Consider the following 21,382-nt stretch of genomic DNA (forward strand, 5'->3'; position numbering starts at 1 on the left):
GGCGTTTTTCATATTTTATGCTAAATACAGCAATGATAATTTTACGGCACCTATGTTCTTCAGAAATTGCTAGTCCCCAGCAACACAAATGCATTTAGAAGAATGTTCATTGTCAGAACAAACATTGTTCATTGTCACAATTAAGATTATAAGTGTACTTGAACAGTCCACGAACCAAACTTATTTCATGGAGTCTAAGCTTACGTTTTTTGTTGTAAACAAAACACTGTTCCGTATTACTCGATCAAAATAAGCTACTCTTCCTTTCTTTGCCAGTGCCTGGCCTTTGGCAGGTCAATGCCGTGAGTGGAATGGCAATGTTTCCTCAGACGTCCCATGCTTGCCGCCTGGTAAGGACACTCCTGGCACTGGAATGGCTTTGAGTGTGTGTTAAGATGTTTGTACAACACACCCCACTTGAAAAAGTCCTTGCCACATGTTTCGCAGTGCCAGGAGGGGACGTCTGAGGGTGGAGTGTTCTTGTTCCAGCCGGGATGTTTGACAGTGGTTTGGTGTTCTGTCATTTGCCCAATGTCTGAACAAACAACAGAACACCCCCGGAAGGGACAAGACACTTCACCACTGTCACTCGGTTTCCCCATGAATCGCCTCAATCCAGCGTCTTTGCAGGCCTCATGGCGGGCAAGATATTCCATAATGTGGAGAGGGGTCTTGAATGGCTGCAAGTGAAGCGCAAACAAGAAAATGTTGTTGAATGGTGCATTCGGTGTACCTCATGCCTTAATATGGGAATAAAACATTCACCAAGACAACACATATAATTTGGCACATTTTGTAGGATTTTAGAGAAAATACCTGCTTCATTCTTTCGATGAGGAACTTAGTTTTTTTTTCCAAGCACACTACAGCTCACAAATACAAATTGCTCACCTCCTTGTTGGGGTGTGGCTTCTGGGATCTTGCCCTCTCGTGCGATTCTGCATTTTTTTCTGCACAAAAGGCCTTTGTCGCCTGTTTCTTGGCATTGTGGTGGAGGCGCTTCAGTTCTTTCAAATCCTTTCCTGAAAGAACAAGGTTATGATGGAAGAATTACATTATGGCTCTCATCAACACAGCTGTTATATCATCATGTCAGTGAGGATTATGTGTGTGCAAAGATGTCTTACAGGTTGGTCACTTTGCTTTTTCAATAAATTATTGGCATTTTGTGATCGATTATGGCAAAAACAACTCTTACCTTCATAAACAGCACCAGGCTGTAATGAATCAATCACTGAAAAAGAAGAGTTGTATAATTATCACATATAGTTGGAAGTTTTTACAACTTTTTGAAATTGTTTAACATGATCATACCTTAAAGTAGAGGATGATATATCCACTGTTATAAGGATTTATGTACTGCACATAAATTAGTATTGATGACTTAACTTGGTTTTTCTTTGAATGAGTAAGACAAAATTTAGGCTTCCTCGTTGTTTTAAAATATTTACTCTAAACTGAAATTGTTACACTTGACGATATATTTTTCTTGATAGCATTGAGGGTTCCATTATCAAGAAGCAATGCCAGGAACAGACTTTGAACAATACAGCTAATTTGTTTAGATGGATTTTATTTTGGCAAACCAATAGGCTTAAATCTCTTTGTCTCTCATTTTCTTTTGATAAACAGTGAAGCATTCTGTGAGCTTTGAAGGCTTTTGTCTGCAAATATAAACAAGTTTACTTCCTGTTTTGTTACCTTTCTGTGTTTCAGATATTGTCATCTTTACTGATTTCACAGGGAAATCAGTAAGGAACTGGTTAAACTCCTCCGGAGCGAGATCTTGACAGTCTTCCTCTGAAGTGAGGTTTTGCTCAGGCTCCACCAAACGAAAGTTGAAATTAGAAGATATGTCTTTGAGGTACTTTACCCTCTCCTCTGCTGTTCTCAAGTTGCTGGAAATAAATTATAGAAAACCTAAGGTGAGTATAATGTAACAAAAAGGTGTAATGCATGAGAAAATAACAGACTGTAAACGTATTGTTAGTAAATATTAATGTTGTAAATTTCTGGACCTTGCTTGACTATTGTCATTTTTTATACCTACACGAGATTTCCCTCTTTGATGTTGTGGCTCATGATTTGTCTTGTGATTTTCTTGGCCCATGTGGTTTACAAGGAACATGTTATTTGAGAAAGAGTTGTTGGTTTTAATAATTTGATAATTAAATTATTGAAACCGACAACCCTTTCATCAGTAAAGAGGTAACCAAAATCCTGATCCATCCAACAGTTTTGAATAAACAAGGAAAAAGTTGAGTCAGTCAGAATATATTTGCAGAACCAACTTTTGGTTTACGGCTTGCCTGGTTCCATTAATGTTATTTTTTTTTTGATGTCAGTTTTAATGACCAAATTAATTTACCAGGCAGTTCACAATAACTGTGAAATAATAGATTGTTATGACAATGTATATTGGTCACTGCTTGGACATAACAAGCTTGAAGCCTACAATTAATGAACGCCTTAAAGCCTGTATTAGGAATAATAGACTTGTTCTTATAACTTCATTCATTGTTTACCATTTGCTAGTTACAGTATCTTAGGTGTAACATCCTTGTGACAATTGACAATGACTGTACGTTGACTCTGGAATAGTGTTGAAATATTGTATCTTCTTCATCAAATAAAACCAAAACTTGGTTCTGTGTGACAATTTCTGTTCTTGGACTTGCTTTTCCTTGTTTAATTGCAACTGGGCTGCCTGGTAAAACAGGATATCTTATAGTCACTGCCTTTGTTACAGTAACAACAGTCCTTTATTCTGCCAAATTTAAGTTGTATCGATCGATTATTTTCCAAACATCACAGTGGTTGGAAGGGTATTGTTCAGTAGTAAATCTGTCTAGTTCTTTGGATGCTTATTTGTTGCAATATCATAACTATGTTATTAACTGGTGTGATAACCATCTTAGTGATGCTGTGCCTTTTAGGGATCTGATGGATGCAGGGAACTGTGAAAATGTCAAAAAAATTAAAGATGGATACCTGTATATAAGGCCACTGGTGTCTAGGTTCTTTTCAAATACTTCTTTGACATAAAGAGCCCAGGCCCCCGATGACTCGGACCACCCTGCCAGGCGGCAAAGGGTGGCCACTTCCTCTTTGGGGAAAATTCCTCCTTTTTCAATGCTTCTTTGAATAATAAAATTGGTTGCCATGCCCTATAATGTTGAAGTGGAAATGAATAAACAAGTGTTACTTACCTATTAACCCCAATTAACCTACAAACTATGAAGCAAAAATATTAATGTTCCTTACTTAGAAAGTGGAAATTATCTCAAAATATAACAAAAAGTATGTTAATAAGCCTACTATGATCTAGTTCTAGCAGTCGCATAAAATTATTAATTTGAACTTACGGCACGGTTGCAGTGGTGTGTGACCTTTTTGTCATCAAAGCCGGCTTTCAATACCACTGCCCGAAACATATCTCTGACAGTTTTCAGTGGAACATTGCTCTGTACGTGAAATTTAAAAAAAGTCAGTTAACCTTTACACCAGTGATTCGGACACTGATGGCCCGCATTTAGAGGCCAAAATACAATGTGTCTCCTGAGCTATACTGTACATTACATGATATGAAAGGGCTAATTGTTTAAAGTCAGATTGATTCCCAGTTTTCATATTTTAAGGCAAAAAGAACACTTGCAGAAATGGAAAATAAATTTCTGAGCAGTTTGTGAAACTTTAGTGAAAAAAGTTAACTGGTGCTGAATTCTGCTAAGGGAGAGGAAAATATTACCCATTCTTATTTGATTGATACCTACTGAAGGAACAGAGTGATATATAATTTAAAGCTGATTAACAAGCTAAATATGGTGCCGCCTTTTGCTACTGCGCAATTATGTTCTGTGCATCTTGGGATGGTCAAGGAAGCTCTGAGTCATTAAGGACAGTATCTACTAACATAAGAGTATTTTTGTGGGGTTTAAGAATATATAAGAAAAGAATTTTTCTTTATAAGTGTTATTGAAATCAAAAAAGGAAATTTTTGGTTAACCCATGCATTTTTCTGAGATATTTATTCAGGTTGAAGTTGGAAAGAATTGCACATATTGTATATGTATTTTAAAACTACTTACAAATACTCTTGGTTATTCTCTTTGAAAAATGCATATAGTTATCATTCCTACTTCCTTTTGGATTTTAATGACACTTGAAAGGTCTTCGGCTATTTCTTCTCATGCATGTCTTAATTATCTGAAGCGAAAATACCTTTGAACCAGTAGGCACTATCCTTAAAATGGTAGCAATTAGCAATGCCAGGCTCCTGATAATTATACTTTTAAAAAGCAAATAAGTAATAGGTTTGGAATTTGGGTGTTCTAACTTGTAACAATTCAGACCTGTGTGCAAGATCAAGGTAGTGTTGTAATTAGCGTCATATTGTCTTACCTTTAGTTGGCCAGTGGAATGATCTGCCTGGCAGAGTACGGGCCACAATTTGGCTTCCTCCTTTAAGGTGAAATCACCTTGTTGGAATGCTTGCTGTCCAGGCAGAACAAATGCTCCCCGGACAGCAAGCAGGAGGAAGCCTAATTTGGCAGCATCGTATGGGGATCCTGTGTGAAGAGGTGTGAAATGGAATGGTCTCCTGTAAAAGAAGAAAAATCATTAGAGCTGTAATACGTGGAAGAAGTGCAAACTTAGTAAAGGAAAGAGTGACAGAATCCGCAGGGTAACTTAGTGAAAGAGGTAGGCATACTAACCTGTGCATCACATTTGTTGCATCCTGTTTCTCGTACTGGAAGTTTATGGTCATGGAAAGCTGGCCATCTTCCTCCTTCCTGCAAATATATGACAGTTCAAATTTATGCCGTCCGTTGTAAAAACGTAAGGGCAATAGAGGAATGCACAGAAAACCTGGTTAGTTCCATTCAAATGTTATCTTAAAGGTTATGTCATAACCATGTGCCTATAAACAGGATAGACTCACTCAAAACTCAGCGCCCCAACTTTCATGTGGCCTGGCGATGGTGGCGGGCGATGGAACTGGCTGAGCAGCTCCTCAGCAGCTGGGCGGTTCCTGGGGCCAGTGAGACTGCCTCCACGACTCCCAGAGTGGAAAGACACTGAGAGCATGAAGGCAGCTGTAAAAAGACAGGTAGTCATATGTTAATTAAATACTTATGAATTTTCATTGCAGCCAATATTTGTTCAGTGAATGTAGTCTTATGGATAAAATTGTGTATTATTTCTTATGTTGTTTTTGGATTCTTGAAATGAGTGCAATGCTTAGCAGAAAAACCACATTGTTGTTGCCCAGAAGTTCATCCAGAGCTCTCAGCCATTCTTGGACGGTGATGCACCCCCTCCCCCCTCCATTAAAAACATAAAAGGTTATCAAACAGGTGTGATGCCTGTGCTTGAACTAAGTCATTCTTACTCTGCAGCTGCTGGGGCGTTTCGATGCCACACACATCGATCATGTGCTCCACATCTTGGGGCAGCAGTGGATTTTTGGCGAAGGAGGTCTGCTCTCCATGGTGTGCCTTAAAATATCGCTTTATAACGCCTGCCAGACCAGGGTACATTTTTTTTGGTGAAGTTATGTTGTTGCTTGAATGCTATATCAATGAAGAGATGAATTGACGATTATGTCACAGTAACAGATGGTTGATTTATTACCTGGGTCCACATTGCAAGAATGTCCCAAATACAAATCTGTTTTGTGTTTGGACGGTGCATATTCTTGGGCGTGGCACCTCCAGTCTCTTATTTTCAGGTATAAAACCCCTAGCCTTGCATTATATTTTGGAAGCATGTCAGTGACTACTTTGGATCTTATTTTGAATATAAATTAACCAAACACATGCCTGTGGTCTTAGCTGTGTGATTACAACATTGCAGTGTCCAGTTAAAGCTGGTTTGTTTTGGGATATGTATGTCACACTGACCTTATATCAATATAATTGAGTAGTAATGGCAATGAGGATGATGGGTCATTATTATTATTATTATCATTATTATTATTATTATTATTATTATTATAATATACATATTCAATGTTGGCTTACCCAAACGCAGAGTCCATTCAAAAATTTGTACATGATCGTGGTGGGGGCATAGCCTATTTGAAAGAGGGCCAGGGTAAAGGCCCTGATTTTGTCTGCTGGCACAGGCAGGAGGTCTTCACTGTTGCCAAAGACAGCCTCATGCCACTTTTTATAGCTGTCTCTGGCAACTAGCATGGCATGTATCTGCAACAAAAAGGATGCAAATGTCCATCATGGGAAGGAAGAGTGACAGACTAAGGGATTCTTGAATCATTGTTCAGGCAATGTAAGTATTTAAATCCAGACCCTTGTGATCTCACCATTGCAGTTATTTCCCTATATGTTATTCAGAGTATGTTTCAGTTACTTGTCTGTTGAGTATAAAACCAAAGCTACATTACAGTTACTTGCATAATGTTGGCATTTAATACTAATATATTGTGAGATGAAGCAGGGCCAGAAAAAATAGACTCTCCATTCTTTGGTAAAGTGGTCTTATATCATCTATCTGGCAAAACAACTGGCACTGACTGTGTCTCAAGTATCTCAAGTGTCTAAATACAAATCGCCCTCCCATGCAATCTCTCTACCCCCCCCCCCCCCCGCCTTGTTTAAGATCGGGTAAAGCCACCGACAAGACCCTTGGGTAACTATAGAAGGTCTGTGCTGTATTTAAAGTAATACATCTTTATTAAAATAGCCAATAACAAGGAAAACACGTACAGAGCTTTGGCTCAATCCTTGAAGGTACATAGAGTCTGCCTGTGCCAGCAGGTCCTCTTTGTTGAAAGATTGTGTCGCTAGGAATTGTTCCAGGCGTGAACTGGATGCGCTTCCACAAATCTTATAATGGTCCAAGTGATCTAGGATTAATGGAAATAAAAAAGTCGGTTCGTTTGTTAAGCATGATTACATCTAACTGCAGGTAAAGTACTTCATAAAAGGGCAATCAACTTCGCATCCAGTTTTACTACAGCGTAAAAAAAAAGGTCTTGAAATGCACCGTTCATCTATGAAAGCGGTGGGCCAATAAAATTTTACACAAAAATCCATAAACACTTGGATAAAGAAAAGGTAAGGAAAAAATTAAGGCAAACCTTGTGGGGGAGCGCTTGTGGTTGCCTTGGAAGTTTTCTCTGAGTTGAGAGAGGTGTCTAAAAAGTAAAGAAAAACAGACGAGTGAGTTCATAATGCCAACCCTGCCCGCTCTAAAAAGAAAATAGAACATTCTTTGTTTTTTGTTTATAGTAAGCGCATGAATTGACTTTTGAACCTCGTACCTTCGGCGGTGTCATCCAACGCGACTCTTTTTTTGGGAGGACTGGCCGGTAACTCCTCTCCGAGTCCTCCGAGTCGAGTATCTAAAACAAAAAGAAAAATATTTACAGCAAGGTAAAAAATAAAGAAAAGCAATGAAAGGTAAGACTAGAGTCAACATTCTGTGAAGTATTTTCAATAGTTGCAACTGCCGCTAGCACTGTACTTTCGGTCGTCGCATCTGTTTTTGAAAAACACGAACACGAAAGCAAGACATTAAAAAAAAAAAAAACGAAAAGCGAACAAACGAAAAAAAAAGACGAACGGGAGAAAAAAAAAAATTTCAAAACACAAACCTCCAGCGCTTGTAGAGGCGGAGCTTGCAGTGGTTTTCTGTACTTCATCAGGCACAGTTCTTTCGGCGGTCGCATCTGTTTTTGAAAAACAAAACAATGCAAAAGTAGTTCATGAATTCAGCAAATTACTTTTGGTGGGCTGTTTTATGAAAAAAAAGGCAATTTTTAAAACAAGGGGCACGATGAAAAATGACAAAATAAAATGTAAACAAAGCGAGAACTAAGAAAAAAATTGGCTTACTTGTTGTAGTCGACGTGCAGGACGACCGGGACGGAGCTTCGCCGGGCTTGAAGGAGGTATCTTCAACAAGGAAAGAAAAGAAAAGGAAAAAAAAAGGAAAAAAATTGAGCGACAACAAAATTCCACAATCCTGGGTTCCGTCCAGAGGCGTTTTCCCGGGTTCCTCCTCCTCCGGCGGCCTTTAAATGGCAACAAATGTTTTTCGGTCGGCTTTCTTTCACGCGAGGGTTTTGCACGCAAGGCTGGGGTGAAAAACAACAACAACCCCCCACAAAAAAAAAGAAGAAAAAAAAATATGTAAGGAAAACACATACCTCTGGTGCTTCGCAGGGCTTCTTTCAACTGCCATTTCCTGGTCAAGTTGAAGCTGACTGGGCAGAGCTCGCGGAGGTCGGCGTCCTCCGCGAGCGCCAAGAGTTCAGCGTCTATGCCGGCCTCTGACAATTGTTGCTTGACGGCATTTTGCTCTTCCTTTGTGAGCGGAGTTTTGGAGTTGTTTCTAAACCACTGTACAATGCTGTCAAGAACAGCGTCGGACATGACGAAGTCCTTTTTTGTTTGTTTTTTTTTTGGTTTTTTCGTTGAACAGAAGCGACAAACGAGATAAAAATTTTCTAAGACGAACCGAAACACGGGAAACACTTTCCGGCGAAACGTAACTTGCTCTCTGAAAATTGTTGTTTGTGTTGGGTGTTTAAATAGCCGGGAAGCCGTTAAAAAGGCGGGAATGGCGGCCGGCCGTGAAAAAAGGCGCGATTTTTAAATTTTTGACGCGGCTGGCACTCGAAAACGGCGGGAAAGGAAAATCGGGTTGGCGTTCTCTTTCGCGGGAGAAACAGAAACAGCTGTCCTGTAGAGGTAAGGCTTTGTTTTGAATATTAAAGGTCGGTGCGCGTCGATCCTTGTTTGATTTGGTGCGTTTCTTATTTTTTAGATGTCGTGGAACAAATAAGGATAATTCAAAGTTTGAGAAAGGGACTGACTCGAAGGACTGGCGGTAAGATAATGTTTTGTAGTTTCTAAAATAATTAAACGATACATTCATGATCGCTCGGGCCAATTTGTTACATTAAGATGAAATGACCAAATGTTCTGTGGTATTTAGTATCCGGTTTGCCGCCAAATATATGAATGTGGGTTAAAGGGAAACTGTTCTCTCATAATAGATTTTTGTTTACATTTTCGTCGATTGTTCGATCGCGTGACGGTATTTTAAAATGGTTTCTGCAGTCTGCGATCGGCTTCATTTCGTTTTGTTCAAGAACTAAAAATGGAATTCTACTTGCGTTAACAAAGTGTTTGATTTGGATTTTTGCAAAATAGTATTGCGTAAACGTATTTACCACTTTTTTTCTTTGTTTACATTTATTTTGCGCGACGTAAACTTGAATTGGCTGCGTTGTCGGACTCTCGCTCGATTTTCATATTTTTATTTGAGTTTATAGTTTATTATGGTCGGCCGCGAAGAAAGTTCAACTCTCGCTCGATTTTCATATCAACGAAAACTTGATTTCGTTCTGCTGTCGCACTCTCGCTCGATTTTCATATTTTTACTTTTGTTATTTTATTTTTAGCCAAATAATATTGTCTTTTTTTTTTCTTTGTTTACATAATTTATGGTCGGCCGCGATGAAAGTTCAACGCTCGCTCGATTAACTTGATTTCGTTCTGTTGTGACACTCTCGCTCGATTTTCATATCAGTTACTTTTGTTATTTTATTTTATGTCAAATGAGATTGTTCTTTGTTCTTTTTTTCTTTGCTTACATAATTTTATGGCCGGCTGCGATGAAAGTTCCACGCTCGCTTGATTTTCAACTTGATTTCGTTCTGTTGTGGCACTCTCGCTCGATTTTCATATTTTTACTTTTGTTATTTTAATTTTCTATCAAATAAGATTTTTCTTTTTTTCTTTGTAATTTGTTTACATAATGTTAAGGTCGTCCGTGATGAAAGTTCCACGCTCGCTCGATTAACTTGATTTCGTTCTGTTGGGACACTCTCGCTCGATTTTCATATTGTTACTTGTGTTATTTTATTTTTAGACAAATGAGATTGTCCTTTTTTCTCTGTTTACATAATTTTATGGTCGGCCGCGTATATGAATGTGGGTAAAGACTAAAAGAAAGCGATTGTCGGAATAGATTTTTGTTTACATATTCGTCGCTTGTTCGATCGCGTTTTAAAATGGTTTCTGTCTGCGCCTGGCTTCATTTATTGTCGGTCAAAGAACTAACAGTAAATTCTACTTCTTCTTCTAGTTCTATCTTTTTCTTTGTTTACATTATTTTATGATCGACCGCGGCGAAAATGTCGAACTCTCACTCAGGGGGGAGGGGGTCTGGTAACTAGTATCTATAGTCGAACCCCTGGGGTATCTAGGCGAGAGGCCCGGGGTTCGACCCCCTTTTTCCTTCGATTCGACTCTTTATGCCCTATTGTGGACCTAAGAACTTTCTGATCTCCTCAGTGCATTTTTATTGGGTAATGGCTCTAACACTTAACAGTCCGTTCTGATGCAAATTTGAAACCGTTAAAATCGTTTGAGTGGGTAGGGTGTATTTCAACTTATGCATTTTCGCGGTAACAGGACATTTTCACTATGGCGTCATTTGACTACAACTACCAGAATCCTCCAGTTTTTTGTTTTCTTATGCTAATTAGAGCTATTGTTCTTTGCTGTCCACTGGGCTTACAAAATTTGAATTTGAAAAAGAAAACGAAATGAATTCTGGTAATTGTAGTCAAACAAAGTCATCATGAAAAGGGCCTATTTAGATATATAATATATCGTGCACCGATGAACGATTACTTACTTGTTCTGTACAAGGAGATAGTGGCCTACAGAAGGAGGCAAACAAATTATCCCAGATACATCCCTCAATGTGAGGTCCGATCACCAATATTTATAATTGTATCAATAACACAAGCCGAGGTTAGAAGTCTAACAGAAACGCCTTTTAGTGAAAATGTCAGATTTTCATTCAATTCCTTTTAGACAACAGTATGGAGACAGCAAGAAATTAGAAGCGATTTGAATGCACATTTATTGACCCGTGAAATATGATGTAGGTGTCCAATAATAGATATCCAAATTGGATATCTCTCATTGGACACCCACATGATCATACTCAAATTATTTAATTAACAAACAAGTACATGGAGAACCAATCAGAAATAGAAATGAGAACATTTTTTATTGGTGCAAATTTAAAGGGTTAATAGTCTCTTTATACAGGGTATGCCCTGCCCACTGGTCCAAAAAAATTGGGTGCCAATTTTCACAATTGGCCTGAAAATTGTGAATGACTCCAAGGGTTGAATAGCCTGCGAGAACAGATGCCTTTTCCAGCTTTTGTTTCACTTTGAATTCAGCTGGCTTGTGGTCAGTGGTGTCCTGCCAGGAGCTCTCTTATGTTAACTTAGCAGTAAAGGGAAGGCACCAATCTCATACCAGAGTCCTCAGGCTCCTTGGCTAGCATTAATTTAGTCACCTGGAAAGACTCTGGGTTCTGTAGTTTTCTTTTTTTCTTGTAGGATCTTTGCAGTAAAAAACAATGCAAGTGAAAGGCAAAACTGTTACAGTGCAGCCATTGATTTATTATCCCCAGCATCTCTCCTGGTGACCAACCACTGGCCAAAGGGCCTGAGGACTCAGGAAACGAGATTGGGCATGCATGAATGACAGGCAGGACTTGACAGCATAATTATAGATTCCTGCTGTCCTGTGGTTTGTTGTCTTGTTCCTTTGAGCCTCCTTTTCTCTGAGATGGGGTGAGATGTGCTGCCAGTGAAGGTGAGATCGGGGGGGGGGGGGGGGGGGATGATAGGGTGGCATGCAACCATGCAACTAAAGAAGGACTTTAAAATTGGGTCAACTTTACAGTGTCAAATGCCTTGATGGTCACTGAAATCAAGTGTCACCCTTGGATTCTTTTCTTCCCCTTTTTCTTGGGGGGGGGGGGGGGTTGGGGAATGGACAATGGAAACAAGATGCTGGATTGCACAGATGATAGGAAACAAGCTGGCACAATCTATTGAAAAGGCAATAAATTTTTTATTGACAATGTAATTTACATTAGCTGACAATGTTGTAGATTACACAATGTTCATGCAACCTTTTTGTAAGTTTAAGTACAATTTAAGCACTGCAAGTTCTGTTTAACTTAAGTTCTATTTGTACATGTAGAAAAGAAAACCCAATCATTAAACATTAAAACATGGCCTGAAAATTATAATTGAAAACCTTTGATTTACAACCTGTTTTAAAACTAAAATATTAGTAATATTGTCTTTTTCCATAACCTATTTCAGTCTCTCAGCTTAAGGAAAAAATGGGACCACATTCCCCCTACAGTCTGTGAACTTGGAACAGACTCTATCTCTGAGCCTACCACAGGCACCCAGGCTTACATGTTTCCTCAAAGATAGATATATAACAAAATGTTGTGAGCCTGGGTTCCCTGTGAACAAAACTGAAATATTTGTTCCTTAGTTATAATTTTTTTACTATATCCCAGCTTTGTGCTGTTTAATGAAACAATTTCACTCAGTCTGCTAATGCAAAAATTTGTAGCCATATTTCAGTATATCGAAGACCTTGAAGTTATGTGACAAATCCTATGAAATCGGTTTAGAACTAACAAGTTCAGTTGTCAGGAAGGCAAGCAGTTTCCTCTCAGAATGATAGCTTTCCAGGCTTGCTGTCGTCAGTTTTCCACTCCATGGAGAAAGATCAGTGTTACCTTCGGTATTCAATACATTTCTCCTCCAGAAAAAAAAGATGTTTCTGGAAAAGACAACTTAAAAATAATGATCTGCCCTGTGAGAATTATCTTCACTGAAGTAAAATGTTTTTACTAGGTTTTGTATGCTTCATGAATTATTGCCATCAATAATTACACTTGGAACATGCTGAAAATGATTTCTCAAGGAGGAGAAAATAAAAAATAACAATGTACCATCAGTTACCTTTAAATTGAGCATAGTTTAAGTTTTTTAAAAACTGTTAACTGACAACTATCTGTCGCCTTTAAATTGAGCATATAGTTTATTTGTTTTACATTGTTAACTGTACCAGCTGTTACCTTTAAATTGAGCATAGTTTAATTTTTTGGCATAACAGTGTACTAGAATATTATTTTGTTTAAATGTATGATAGCTTTCACCTAAACAGATAAGATAAGATAGTGTTTTCACCTAAAAGAAAACAAAAGGTACTTGTGCTGGCTCAATACTGAATTGAACCTGGCTTATAATCAGTAACCCTTTAAGAGTGGACTTTTTGCTCATCAAAAATTACTGTTTATCATTCACAAATATAAGATTTACCTTTACTAACAAACCCTTTTTTTTTATTAATCCTAGACTCCTTGGACAGTTATAACATTACAGGAAGTGTGGCCAGCTCACTGCTGGAAGCATTCTTAGCCTCTGCCTCTTTTGAAAAAGAGGACCTTTTAAAAACCAAAAAAAGGACTTCGACGCTGTTCTTGACAGCATTGTACAGTGGTTTAGAAACAACTCCAAAACTCCGCTCACAAAGGAAGAGCAAAATGCTGTGAAGCAACAATTGTCAGAGGCCGGCATAAACGCTGAACTCTTGGCGCTCGCGGAGGACGCTGACCTCCGCGAGCTCTGCCCAGTCAGCTTCAACTTGACCAGAAAATGGCAATTGATAGAAGCTCTCCAAAGCACCAGAGGTATGTGTTTTCCTTACATTTTTTTCCTCCTTTTTTTTGGTTGTTGTTGTTTTCCACCCCAGCCTTGCATGTAAAACCCTTGCGTGAAAAAAAGCCGACCGAAAAACATTTGTCGCCATTTAAAAAACTGCTGGAAAACACAGAACCCGGGAAAACGACTCTGGATGGAAACCAGGATTGTGGAATTTTATTGCCGCTCAATTTTTTTCTTTTTTTTTTCGTCTCTTCTTTTCTTTCCTTGTTGAAGATACCTCCTTCAAGTCCGGCGAAGCTTGGTCCCGGTCATCCTTCACGGCGACTTGCACGTCGACTACAAGAAGTAAATTTTTTTCTCAGTTCTCCCTTTGTTTACATTTTACCTTGTCATTTTTTATTGTGCCCCTTGTTTAAAAAATTGCCTTTTTTTCATAAAACAGCCGGCCAAAAGTAATTTGCTAAATTCATGACCTACTTTGCTGCCACCTCAACTTGTACAACTGCTGGACGTTTGTGTTTTGAAAATAAAAATGTCTTGTTTTTTTCTTTCTGGTTTTTAATTTGTTTTTTCTTTCGTGTTTTTCAAAAACAGATGCGACGGTCAAAAGTACACCAGTAGCAGTAGTTGCAACAGGGGAAAGAAGCGCGGCTTCAAATTCTTCAAGTGCTGGAGGTTTGTGTTTTAAAAATCGATCATTTCTTTTTTTCGCGTTCGTGTTTTAAAAAATATCTTTTAAAAGCACACAGTCACAGAAAGCTGTGTTTTGACAAGCGCTCTGTATAACTGAAGTCTTTTTTTTTTCTTTCGCATACACATGTTTGGGTCAACGCATCAAAAGTCATACAGACTATTGAAAATACTTCACAGAATGTTAACTATAGTGAGTATTATACCTTTCTTTTTTTTTTCTTTGTTGAAAATATTTTCTTTTTTTTTCCTAAGATACCCGACTTGAAGAGGAGTTAGTACCGGCCAGTCCTCCCAAAAAAAGAATTGCTGTGGAGGACACCTCCGAAGGTACGATGTTCAAAAGTCAATCCTTGGGCTTCCTGTAAACAAATAAACAAAGCAGTTTCTATTTTCTTTTAAGAGCAGTTAGGGTTGGCAATTGATTGATAATCTCACTCGTCTATTTTTCTTTACCTTTTTAGACACCTCTCTCAACTCAGAGGACGCGACCCACAAGCGCTCCCCCACAAGGTTCGCTTTAATTTTTACCTTACCTTTTCTTGATCCATGTGTTTATGGATTTTTGTAAAATTTTATTGACCGATCTCTTTCGTAAATGAACGATGCATTTCAAGACCTTTCCTTAAAACTGGATGCAAAGTTGATTGCCATTTTATGAAGTACTTTACCTGCAGTTAGATGTAATCACACTTAACAAAAGAACCGACTTTTTTATTTCCATTAATCATAGATCGCTTGGACCATTATAAAATTAGTGACAGCGTGGCCAGTTCACGCCTGGAAGAATTTCTACGATAAAATTCTATCAACAAAGAGGACCTGCTGACACAGGCAGACTCCATGTACATTCAAGGACTCAGCCAAAGCTCTGTACGTTTTTCCTTGTTATTGGCTATTGTTATAAAGATGAATTATTTTAAACAGAGCATAGACCTTCTATAGTTACCCCAGGCTCTTGTCTCAGTGGCTTTAACCGATCTAAAAGACGAGGGGGGGGGGGGGGAGGAGATTGCATGGGAAGGCGATTTGTATTTAGACACTTTTAGACTCAGTCAGTGCCTGTTGTTATGCCCGATACATGATATAAGACCACTTTATCAAAGAATGGAGAGTCTATTTTTTTTGGCCCTGCTTCATCTCACAATATATTAGTATTAAATGCCAACATTATGCAACTAACCGTAATGTAGCCTGGGTTATATACTCAACAGACAAGTAACTGAAACATACTCCTAATAAAATATAGGGAAATAACTGCAATGGTGAGATCACAAGGGTCAGGATTTAAATACTTACATCGCCTGAACAATGATTCAAGAATCCCTTAGTCTGTTACTCTTCCTTTCCATGATGAACATTTGCATCCTTTTTATTGCAGATACATGCCATGCTTGTTGCCAGAGACAGCTACAAAAAGTGGCACAAGGCTGTCTTTGGCAACACTGAAGACCTCCTGCCTGTGCCAGCGGACAAAATCAGGGCCTTTACCGTAGCCCTATTTCAAATAGGGTATGCACCAACAACGATAATGTATAAATTTCTTAATGGACTCTGCGTTTGGGTAAGCCAACATTGAATATGTACTGTATATTATAATAATAATAATAATAATAATAATAATAATAATAATAATAATAATAATAATAATAATTATAATAATAATAATGGCCCATCATCCTCATTGTCATTACTATTCAATTATATTGATATAAGGTCAGTGTGACATACATATCCCAAAACAAACCAGCTTTAACTGGACACTGCAATGTTGCAAGCACACAGCTTAGAGCACAGGCATATGTTTGGTTAATTTATATTCAACATAAGATCCAAAGTAGTCACTGACATGCTTCCAAAATATCATGCAAGGCTAGGAATTTTATACCTGAAAATAAGTGACTGGAGGTGCCACGCCCAAGAATATGCACCGTTCAAACACAAAACAGATTTGTATTTGGGGCATTCTTGCAATGTGGACCCAGGTAATACATTAACCATCTGTTACTGTGACATAATCGTCAAATCATCTCTTCATTGATATAGCATTCAAGCAACAACATAACTTCACCAAAAAAAATGTACCCTGGTCTAGCAGGCGTTATAAAGCGATATTTTAAGGCACACAATGGAGAGCAGACCTCCTTCGCCAAAAATCCACTGCTGTCCCAAGATGTGGAGCACATGATCGATGTGTGTGGCATCGAAACACCCCAGCAGCTGCAGAGTAAGAATGACTTAATTAGTTCAAGCACAGGCATCACACCTGTTTGATAACCTTTTATGTTTTTAATGGAGGGTAGAGGGAGTACTTCAATGTCCAAGAATAGCTGAGAGCTGTGGATGAGCTTCTGGGCAACAACAATGTGGTTTTTCTGCTAAACATTGCATTCATTTCAAGAATCCAAAAACAACAAAAGAAATAATACACAACTTTATCCATAAGACCACAGTCACTGAAACAAATATTGGCTGCAATGAAAATTCACAAGTATTTAATTAATATATGACTACCTGTCTTTTTACAGCTGCCTTCATGCTCTCAGTGTCATTTCACTCCAGGAGTCGTGGAGGCAGTCTCACTGGCCCCAGAAACCGCCCAGCTGCTGAGGAGCTGCTCAGTCAATTCCATCGCTTGCCACCATCGCCAGTCCACATGAAAGTTGGGGCGCTGAGTTTTGAGTGAGTCTATCCTGTTTAATAGGCACATGGTTATGACATAACCTTTAAGATAACATTTGAATGGACCTAACTTGGCAGGTTTTCAATAAATAGCCACTATACAGTGCATTCCTCTATAATTCCCTTACGTTTTTACAACGGCATAAATTTGAACTGTCATATTGCAGGAAGGAGGAAGATGGCCAGCTTTCCATGACCATAAACTTCCAGTACGAGAAACAGGACGCCACAAACGCCTTGCACAGGTTAGTACGCCTACCTCTTTCACTAAGTTACCCAGCGGTTTCTGTCACTTTTTTCTTTACTAAGTTTGCACTTCTTCCACTTATTACAGCTCTAATGATTTTTCTTCTTTTACAGGAGACCATTCCATTATACGCCGTTGCACGAAGGATCGCCGTACGATGCTGCCAAATTAGGGTATCTCCTGCTTGCTGTCCGGGGAGCATTTGTTCTGCCGGGACAGCAAGCATTCCAACAAGGTGATTTCACCTTAAAGGAGGAAGCCAAATTGTGGCCTGTATTCTGCCAGGTGGATCACTCCACTGGCCAGCTGAAGGTAAGACAATATGAAGCTAAATACACCACAATCACGACCAGGTCAGAAAACAAAAACACATTGATTGGTTCCAGTAAAATTATTTAACAATCACTTTAAAAGATAATTACACAAATTCAATTCCAACTCTTTCATACATTTTATACCTGAAGGATATCTAAAAATCTCAATTTTTCCACCAGGTGAGGCATAAGCTTGGCATTGTAATTTCTGTTCCACTTTTTGCTACCCTTTTGAATACTTGGGTTTAATTGCAACCCTCTCAATGTCAAGTCTTTATGACCCATAGAATACTAAATTATTGTACACTTCAACTCGCCAACACACTGACTGCATCAGTGACAATAGAACTCCACTTTTAAAGGAACCTAGCAACTATAACCCTCTACAGGGCCCAATCCCCAACTGGTTTATTTAAATAAATGATAATAATAAAAAATATAGATTGAAAATATAGATAAAAAATGTGGAAATGTTGATCCACTCTAAGTGCAAAAGTAATTAATGAATTATATAGTTTATCAAATCCCATAAAAAAATGGCCATCTAAATTGGGCTTCTCTGGACAATGCATGGCAACAAAATGTTATTTCTTTTCCTTTTTTCATTATTAGTTTCATAAACAGAGCACTGTTCCATTGAAAAGTGTCGGGGACATGTTCAGACCAGTGGTGCTAAAGGCAGAAAATGATGATGAAAAGGTCACACACCACTGCAACCGTGCTGTAAGTTCATATGAAATATGAATATAGTGGTCTGAGTCATCCAGGGCCTGGGCTGTCTATGTAAAAGAAGTGTTTGACAGCCACCTAGACACCAGTGGGCTAATATAAAGGTATGCATTTAATTTTTTGACATTTTCACTGTCCACATCCACCAGATCACTCAAGACACAACATCACTGAGATTATTACACGATTTACTATTAAGTTATGAGATTGCAAATAAATAACTATCCAAAGAAGACAGATTACTACACCCTTCTAATTACATGCTTGGATTTAACAATCTGTACAACTTAAATTTGGTAGAAGAAAGGAATGTTGTACTAAGTCAGTTTCAGATATCCTGTTTACTTATTATTATTATTTAAGCCCTGTTGCAATTTAAATTATTGAAACCCAACCCTTTCTCAGATTATGTGTTCCTTGTAAACCACATGGACTGAGGACATCACTAGAAAAATCCAATAACAAATACCACAACATTAAAGAGAGAAATCTCATGTAGGTAATAGCAAAAAATGTCAATTATCAAGCAACGTCAATCACAACATTATGTTCTCATGCATTACACCTTTTTGTTATGTCATACTCAAGTTAAACTTACAAATTTTCTATAATTCATTTCCAGCAACTTGAGAACAACAGGAGAGAGTGACGTATTTCCAAGATATACCGTCCAATTTTAACTTTCGTTTGGTGGAGCCTCAGCGAAACCTCACTTCAGAGGAGGAATGTAAAGATCTCGCTCCGGAGGAGTTCAACCAATTCCTTACTGAATTCCCTGTGAAATCTGTAAAGATGACGATACCTGAAACACAGAAAGGTAACAAAATAGGAGATAAACTTGTTTCAGTTTATATTCTCAAACAAAAATCTCAAAACCTCAGAGACTGCTTCAGTGTTTATCAAAAGAAAATTAAATACAGTACAATGGAAATAAGCCACCTTTTTTAATTTTGAGATTCCACTTTCTAGTGAAAATAATTTTTTGTTCATGTTTCGTAAATTTTCTGTTTTCAGTTTTTTACATTTGTGTATATCTTTTCTACTTCAAAAGGGCATGGCAACCAATTTTATAATCCATCAGAGCATACAGAAAGGAGGGATTTTTCCAAAAGAGGAAGTGGCCACCCTTTGCCGCCTGGCAGGGAGGTCAGAGTCATCTGGGGAAAGAGGTCTTGTGAAAGAGGTCTTTGAGAGCCACCTAGATACCAGTGGACTAATATACAGGTATGCATTTTACTTTTTGACATTTTCCACCCTTTGACTACATTGATGTCCCTCACCAAACAGCAACACTGAGATGGTGGTGTTATACCATATCAAATTTGAGATTGCAAACAAGTGCTTAAGCAAGACAAAAACAAATAATAATAATTATTATCAGTATACACTTCTAATGGCATGCTTGCTGAAATATTCTATACAAATTACATAAATGCTGCATTGCATCTATGTTGTAATTAAAAACACATTGATCCAAATGTCAGCCTTTCTTAAGTTACTTATAATTGCCTTAAATAACCACTTCAAGTGGAAACAATATTTAAAAGTCATGAACTGTAGTGAACACCACAACACCAAGGAGGAACATCTCACATGTTAACAATACATTTATTATACTTATTTCTTTCATTTTATCATGCATCAAACATCTTTAAGTCCTACTCACCTTTGCACATTTTCTATAATTCATTTCCAGTGACACAAGAACAGCAGACCAGAGGGTAGAATACCTCAAAAACACCACCTCCAATTGCAACTTACTACTGCCTGGTCCACCCACAGCAAAACCTGACAACAGAGGAGGACTGTGTAGAATTGGCCCCAGCATAATTTGCAGAATTCTGCCAGGGGTTCCCTGAATACACCATTCAACAACATTTTCCTGTTTGCACTTTACTTACAGCCATTCAAGACCTCTCTGAACGTCAGCAAATATCTTGCCCGCCATGAGGCCTGCAAAGATGGCGGACTGAGACGATATATGGGAAGACTAAGTGACAGTGGTGAAGTGTCATGTCCCTTTCAGGGCTGTTCTGTTGTGTGCTCATACGCTGGGCAAATGAAAGACCACCAGACAACTGTCAAGCATCCCAGGTGGAACAAAAACATGCCACCCCTAGACATCTCCTCCTGTCACTGTGAAACATGTGGCAAGGACTTTTTTAAGTGGGGTGTATTATACAAACATCTAAACACCCACTCAAAACCATTCCAGTGCCAGGAGTGCCCTTATCAAGCTGCAAGCATGGGACGTCTGAGGAAGCACTGCACATCCATGCATGGCATTGACCTGCCAAAGGCCACGCACTGGCAAAGAAAGGAGGAGTAGAACTAGTGCTAAAAGCACTGCTGCTATGTTCACTTGCAAAGAAAGGAAGAGTATGTATTATACAAACACCTTAACACCCACTCAAAGCCATTCCAGTGCCAGGAGTGCCCTTACCAAGCTGCAAGCATGGGACATCTGAGGAAGCACTACGAATCCATGCATGGCATTGACCTGCCAAAGGAAGGAGGAATAGTACTAGTGCTAAAAGCACTGCTGCTCTGTTCACTTGCAAAGAAAAGAAGAGTATGTATTATACAAACACCTAAACACCCACTCAAAGCCATTCCAGTGCCAGGAGTGCCCTTATCAAGCTGCAAGCATGGGACGTCTGAGGAAGCACTGCACATCCATGCACGGCATTGACCTGCCAAAGGCCAGGCACTGGCAAAGAAAGGAGGAGTAGAACTAGTGCTAAAAGCACTGCTGCTATGTTCACTTGCAAAGAAAGAAAGAGTATGTATTATACAAACACCTTAACACCCACTCAAAGCCATTCCAGTGCCAGGAGTGCCCTTATCTAGCTGCAAGCATGGAACGTCTGAGGAAGCACTACGAATCCATGCATGGCATTGACCTGCCAAAGGCCAGGCACTGGCAAAGGAAGGAGGAATAGTACTAGTGCTAAAAGCACTGCTGCTCTGTTCACTTGCAAAGAAAAGAAGAGTATGTTGGAAAAAGTAAAAACTTGAAAAATACGTTCTGGAACACAAATAGTGCTCCAGTGACATTCCTTTTTAAAAGAAAAAAGACAAATTTATTAAGTTGAAGAGGGAAGTGCAAAACAGTTTTTTTTTTACAATGTAATAGAGGCTACTGGCATTGAATTCTACCTTTCCAATGATTTTTTTATTGTGAAGTCC

General features: G+C 38.7%; 2 protein-coding genes across 10 annotated transcripts; one reads left to right on the plus strand and one right to left on the minus strand.

Annotated features, from left to right (window-relative positions):
- Positions 1–254: 254 nt before the first annotated feature.
- Positions 255–7,354, minus strand: LOC146478295 (uncharacterized). The gene is made up of 14 exons (XM_085111686.1): positions 7,276–7,354; positions 7,100–7,156; positions 6,726–6,865; positions 6,024–6,206; positions 5,393–5,573; positions 4,943–5,096; positions 4,716–4,793; positions 4,402–4,600; positions 3,366–3,464; positions 2,992–3,167; positions 1,702–1,898; positions 1,199–1,234; positions 892–1,022; positions 255–680 (listed from the first exon to the last, which is right to left on the minus strand). Exons 1-14 carry the CDS (start codon positions 7,295–7,297, stop codon positions 255–257), a joined length of 2,079 nt encoding a protein of 692 aa, XP_084967812.1. The 5' UTR covers positions 7,298–7,354.
- Positions 7,355–10,247: 2,893 nt separating this feature from the next.
- Positions 10,248–20,224, plus strand: LOC146478296 (uncharacterized). Of its 9 annotated transcripts, XM_085111827.1 has the most exons (12): positions 10,248–11,651; positions 13,223–13,557; positions 14,126–14,206; positions 14,477–14,551; positions 14,955–15,094; positions 15,603–15,785; positions 16,268–16,448; positions 16,750–16,903; positions 17,071–17,148; positions 17,264–17,462; positions 19,245–19,417; positions 19,890–20,224. In XM_085111827.1, the coding sequence occupies exons 5-12, from the start codon at positions 15,065–15,067 to the stop codon at positions 20,050–20,052; spliced, it is 1,161 nt and encodes a 386-aa protein (XP_084967953.1). In that variant the 5' UTR covers positions 10,248–11,651; positions 13,223–13,557; positions 14,126–14,206; positions 14,477–14,551; positions 14,955–15,064; the 3' UTR covers positions 20,053–20,224. The 9 variants fall into 9 exon arrangements, 6 of the variants coding, with proteins under 6 accessions (XP_084967953.1, XP_084967956.1, XP_084967955.1 ...); XM_085111826.1 differs by lacking the exon at positions 10,248–11,651 and having other exon boundaries at positions 11,677–13,557; XM_085111830.1 differs by lacking the exon at positions 10,248–11,651 and having other exon boundaries at positions 11,676–13,557; positions 14,955–15,733.
- The last annotated feature ends 1,158 nt before the right edge of the window (positions 20,225–21,382 follow it).

This window comes from Pavona decussata, unplaced genomic scaffold, assembly GCF_977016875.1.
Source record: "Pavona decussata unplaced genomic scaffold, jaPavDecu1.1 SCAFFOLD_64, whole genome shotgun sequence".
NCBI lineage: Eukaryota > Metazoa > Cnidaria > Anthozoa > Scleractinia > Agariciidae > Pavona > Pavona decussata.